The sequence below is a fragment of the Taeniopygia guttata genome, chromosome 9 (assembly GCF_048771995.1).
Source record: "Taeniopygia guttata chromosome 9, bTaeGut7.mat, whole genome shotgun sequence".
Taxonomy (NCBI): Eukaryota; Metazoa; Chordata; class Aves; order Passeriformes; family Estrildidae; genus Taeniopygia; species Taeniopygia guttata.
In genome coordinates, this window is record NC_133034.1 from 10318956 (window position 1) to 10324955 (window position 6000).

Sequence of the window (6000 nt, forward strand, 5' to 3'; positions counted from 1 at the left end):
CTATGTTCTCATACCCTTCATATATTCTTTATTTACCCCCACACTGACCAAGGATCTTCTCTCACACTTACTCTACAGTCTCAGCACTCCACAGGTGGGAGAAAACAGTGATGTTCCCAGCAAAGTGACTTAACTGCAGAACATGCTGCATCCTCTGGCAAAAGTCCCCTCCTGAAGAATTCACAACACCAATGCTGCCCTAAGCAGATATGGATTCCCAGGGTAACAAGAGCCATCTGCAAACACAGGGCTCTTGCAAGCACATGCCAGAACTGAGAAAAGATGTATGGTGACACTCAGCACAGTCCTGTCAGCCATAAAAATTACCATTTCCTACCAGTTACCACTTGAACCAGACTGGCAATATTTGCACTGATGTTAAGTCCTACCTTGAACTTTCAAATTAACCTAGTATTCATAGGCCAGATAAGACTAAGACTTAATATTGCTTTGGTCTAATGGGCAACAGCAGCAATGCCATGCAGCAAATGTGAAGAGGCTGTTTTGCTTTTGTTCAGGTTATAAAGATGCAAAACATCTAAGCATCAAAAACATGTGATCCCAGGCATCACACCAACTTCAATGCCTTCAATGCAGCCAATGGGCAACACAAATACTGAGATGATGTGAACAGTGGTACGAGATTCACCCCCTAATATCATCGCATATATTCATAGTAACTGCTTAAACTACTGTGATTGCTGCTGCTCAGGCATGTAAGAAACTGTTAAAATCGAGTGACAAATTTTACTAGATAACTATCTGCCAGTACTTGCCTGCACCAAAACAAAACACTCTTCACCTTTCATGAAAGGACTTACACAGGTGCACTGTACTTTATGAGCTCTTCACAAGACACATTGTTCTGTGCTGCATGAAGTTCCCACTCAACAGAAACATCACACTGCTTCCTACAAGGCTCCTACTCATCTTACATGTCTGTAATCAATGTGCAACAGCCGGGCAGAAGTTTTTCCCGAATTAAAAATTAAAAGCTTCAGGAAGAAACAGAACACATTAGTCAATGCCAAAACCACAGTTCATAGGGCTAATTTCTTGTGTTGTTTGTAACACTGTGGCAGGTGAGGGACAGCCACACAGTATCTATCAACTGAAACACAAGTGATAGATACAATGCTCTAAAGGCTTTGAAGTCTGTTTTCAAGCTCACAACTTCTTCCAACAAAGCTCAATTAACACTAGTCACAACTCTGTGAGGTAAATGCCCTTAGCCCGCCGTGTTAGCACGGTTCACTGCTCTACTCTTGGTCACAAGCGTGGTGATCACTGACCAAACCAGGATTACACTGGGAGTTTTCTGTTTCCAGCCCAATACTAGAAGTGACTCGATTGCACACCCCTCTCCCACTCACTTTTGAAGCACTGCTAATTCCGAAAAATAAAAAAAACGCGGCAACACGGTAAGCACAGTATTGTATCCCCGGCTGAACAGGAGCGTCCAAGCTGCTTTGGAAGCACTCCCCAGGCCGTGCAGGTGCGGGCCAGCGGCGGGACACACGCAGGGATGCTGCACTCCGACCCGCTTCTGCCACTAAAACATGCTGCAGTGAGGCCAAAAGGCTCAAGGAAAGCAACCCAAGCCGTGGGTGCCCCGGGGGGCGATGCCCCCCGGCCGCGGGAAGGCACCGCCATGAGCAGCCTCAGCCCCAGCCCCCTCCCCGCGGTGCTTCCACTCCCCGAGCGGAGCCGCGCCCCGTCCCGCCCCGTCCGGGCTCACCTTCCGCGGCGGGCGCCCGGCTCCTACATCTCCTCCCGCTTCTGGAAGCTGATGCTGGCGTACGCGCTCAGATCCTCCCCACCGTGGCCACTCCCGCGCTGCTGGCCCGGGGGCTTCGGCGGCAGCGGCTGCTTCGCCTCGGCGGGGGCGTGCGGGTGGTGGTGGCGGCGGTGGCCGCAGTCCCTCACCAAGTCCAGGTCGATGTAGTTGAGTCCGTTCTCCAGGGCGGGCGCGACCACCGGGTCCCGGCGGGCGGCCGCCTCCCCCGCGCCGGGCCGCAGCCACACGTTCTCGAAGGAGGCCGAGCTGTGCCGCTTCACCTCCTCGGCGCCCCCCGCGCCGCCGCACGGGAAGGGCGTCCCGAGCCCGCCCGCCGCTCCGCGGGCCGCGCTCGGCGTAGAGGAGAAGGTCTCGGAGCTGTGCCGCCGCCGGCCGCCCTGCGGGTCGGCGCGGATCACCTTGGCGCTCTGGTTGCGGCCGGGGCTGAGGCTGACGCGGGTGAAGGCGCTGCCCGCGCCCAGGCCCCCCAGCAGGGAGGAGGAGCGCGGCGGCGCCGCCGACAGCTCGGCCGGCGGCCGCGGCAGCTCCGGGGAGGCGGCGGTGGCGGCCGCCGGCGGGGGCTTTTCGGGGCCGGCGCGGCCCCCTCGCACCTCGGCGTAGCTGATCAGGCGGGCGGGCGAGCCGGGGGACGGGCTGTCCGCGTAGTCCGAGCAGGAGCCCCCGCCGGCCGCGGCGCCCCCCCGCTGCATCGCCACGTAGTCCCGGCCGAGCCGGGCCGCCCGCGCGGCGGCGAAGCCGGACGGGCAGGGGGCCCGCGGCGGGCCCGGCTCCATGTTCATGTACTCCTCGGCGGCCTCGCTGCCCGGCGGCGGCAGGGCCATGCTCAGGGCAGCCGAGGGGAAGGGCGGCTTTTCGCCGGCGATGAACTCGATGTTCACGTACTCGCCGGGGCTCTTGGGCTCCGGGGGCAGCAGCACCGGGGGCTGCTCCCGGGCCCTCGGCAGGGTGCTGGCCTTAGGGCCACCCAGCGAGAGCCGCGTGGGGCGCGTCAGGCGGCCCTTGGTCTGCACGGCCGTGTCCACCTTGCGCGGGGGCTGCGCTTGAGGCGGGGGGCCGCCCTCGGGGCCGCCGCCGCCGCCCAGGCTGTCGCTGCTGGTGGAGGAGGACGAGTCCTCGGCCGCGTAAAGGAGGCGGCTGGAGCCGAGCGCGATGCGGGGCTGAGGGCTGCCCTCCTCGGCTGTCCCCGCCGGCCTGCCGCCGCCCCGGCGGTGCACGTGCTTGAAGGAGCGTGGCAGCGAGAAGTAGGAGTAGATGGGTTTGTGGTGCGCTACGGTGGCCGCCTCCTCGACCCCCGGCTGCCCCGCAGCCCCGAAGTAGCAGTCGGGCGGAGTGCTGGTGGTGGAGCCGCTGGCTGGGGACATGTTGATATAGTCGCTGCCGCCGCAGGGGAGCTTCCCTTCGTTGCTCTCCACTGAGAGTTTTGGGTGGTGGCCGGCACCATTTGTCCAGATCTTGCCGTAGCCCGCAGAGCTGCTGTCGGGGGAGTAGCTGCCACTGGGGGACATCATCATGTAGCCATTAGAGTCCATGGTGGCCGGAGGGTGGCGGCCACCCCTGCCAGGGTTGATGATCTGCTGTGGGGCCGACACACTCTTAGGACTCATGGGCATATAGTCACCACCTTTGGGGGGGCCCCCACCGCTGGGCACAGGGGCTACACCAGGCGACATGGGCATGTAGCCATCATCCGTGTGCGGGGCGGAGTTGGTCCGATGATGGCCACTGTCCATGTGGTGCATCTCCAGGCACTCCTCTGGGTAGGAATGAGTGGGCACAAAGGCTGAGTGGCGGTAGGAGGGCAGCCTGCTGCTGCCACAGGGGTAAGAAGGCAGCATCTCTGTGTACTCCTCAATGGAGGCCACTGAAGACTGTGAGGGTGTTTTCTGGTGGGAGATGGTGGGAGAAGTACCTGCAGAGTGAGTCCGCTTTCTGAATGCCTTCTCCAAGTCAGCAACCTCCTCACTACCACCTCGAGGACAGCAGGGTGTACCAGGATAGCGGGGCTGCTGCTGAGGGTGGCAGGTGCGTGGGATGAAATGGCCATTGGGCGCTGCCAGGCTGCAGCAAGAAGAGGTGGCCTTCCCTCCCATGCAGATATAGTTGAGATCTTCATCACCCCGGGCAGGGGGGGTGTGTCCCAATGAATCAGGGGTTACACTGCGAAAGGAGCTGCGAAAGTCACACGGGCTTGAACCATACTCATCGGAAGAAATAAATCCACCATCACTAGGAGAGCCAGAAACTGAAGCACTAGACCTTCGTGGGAACAGGCAGTCTGAGGTGGAGCCATGGCCACTAGTGCTGCTGGATGACAGGCTGACTGGACTGGTGGCTGAAGGAGAGCAGCGCGAGGAAGGCATTGGGATGGACCGGCTGTGGTTGAGTGGAGGATGGAGCCTGGAGTTGCCACGGTGTCTGTGTGAATGAGTCCGGTTAGCACTGGGACTAACTGGGCTACCATCCACAGAGGCAGGTCTTGACATTGTGCCTTCCCCATCACTCGATGCTCGAACCCGGAAAGAGCTGGGTTTGCCACCTGTACCTCCACCGCTGGCAGGAGAAGTGGCCGTGACACTCTCAGTCCTGGACCGCCGACTGAGCCCCACTTGGCTTGGTGGAGGGTTGTTGACGTGGTGCCTGCGGAGGGGCACAGAGATCGGGTTGGAACAGTTTGAGGAGGACTGGCTCTTGCTACGGGGCCGGAATTCCTCACTCATGGCTCGCATGGCCTCCAGGATAGTTTCATGCATGTTCTGTGCCACCACTGAGTCATCCACTTGCATCCAGAACTCACCAGGTCCAGTGACAGCTGAGCGTCCCACCTCAATGAAGAAGAAGTTCTCAGAGTGACCACAGCGGCGGATATTGAGCAGCTGCAGCACCACAGCAGCCGCATCTGAATTCAGCTTTACAAAGCTGATGGTCTTGTTAGTCAGGCACAGGCGGTAGATGCCAATCAGGTTCTTTGTCTGGCCTAGGCCCTTAGGCTTCAGAATTACTTGCCAAACTTCCTTAAAAGCTGGACCAGGGGCTACCTCACCATAGCTGTCCTCACCTGCTTCCCCCAGTCCTGTGCTGCTGCCTCCAAAAGTGACATCACTGTGGTGGTGGTGGTGATGGTGATGGAGGTGATGGTGGCCCTTGGCCCTGTTGTGCAACTGCAGCAGTGCTTGGTACCAGCTCTCCTGCTCAGGTTCACTGTCAGCTGCAATGGCAAAGTGCTCGTCCTTGGTGTAGAGGGCCACCAGGTGCTTGTTCTTGGAGTCAGCCCGTTTGTTGATGTTGAAGCAGCTTTCTAGTGGGATGGATCGCTTGGGGGCCCCTGACTTGTGTCTCCATTTCTTCTCATTCTCATAATACTCCAGCCGGGCGGGTCCAGACTCACTGGCTGCCCTCAGCACGAAAAATCGTTTATGCATGCTCTTGGGTTTGCGCAAGTAACCCACCTTTCTGACATCTGAGAAGAAGCCCTCGTTATTATCCGTGGGGCTGGCCATGATGAGAGGTGGTGGAGCTGTTAATGCAGCTTGCAGTCTGCAAGACCCCAAAACAGCCAAGCTAGCCAGGAAAGGCAACCACCTAAAATAAAATTCATGCAAAACCAATTTTTTTTAAAAAAAGGGGAAAAAAAGGAAGAAAAAAGGCAAAATAGCTCAGGATCCTCTTCTGAGAACGGGACGGGGGAGGGACAGAAGCAGGGTGAGAGCAGCTGTTCAGTGGCAGAGGCAGCTTCCAGCACCAAATCAGAGTTTGTGTTGCTGTTTATGCCCAAATCGCGCTTAGACGCGTAAGCTCGTCCTTAAAAAGTCCAGTCCGGATCAGTCCAAACGAAAAGTCTCGTCCCAAAATGAGCAGCCGGGAATGAAAAACGCATCTTTCCTTGCAGGGGTCGGGCTCCGGCGGGGCCGGTAGCGGGGCGGGGGTCCCTTTCCTCCGCTCCCTGCACCCCTTCCCCGGCTCAAGTTTGCCTCCGCGAGCAGCGATCTCTGTTGCAGATTAAATATCCTCTCGGGGGCGGAGACTGTTTTGCAAAGTCCGGGGTTTGCACCCAAAAATACACGCTGCTCTCCCCTCTCTAGCTCTCCTCCCAAAAAAAGAGAAAATTAAAAAAAAAAATGCCGCCCACAATACAACCCCCCTTCCCCAAATATCAGCGCCGAGGCTGCTGCTCCCGCTCGAGCGTGCGGAGGAGGCTGGCGACC

General features: G+C 58.5%; 1 protein-coding gene across 1 annotated transcript in view; it reads right to left on the reverse strand.

Moving 5' to 3' along the window:
• Nucleotides 1-5427, reverse strand: part of IRS1 (insulin receptor substrate 1) — a 47046-nt gene extending 41619 nt beyond the window's left edge. The window contains exon 1 of the mRNA XM_030280111.4: nucleotides 1739-5427. Within this exon, the coding sequence (XP_030135971.4) occupies nucleotides 1762-5295 (3534 nt within the window). The 5' untranslated portion in view covers nucleotides 5296-5427 and the 3' untranslated portion in view covers nucleotides 1739-1761. The remainder of the gene's footprint in view (nucleotides 1-1738) is intronic.
• Nucleotides 5428-6000: the final 573 nt, after the last annotated feature.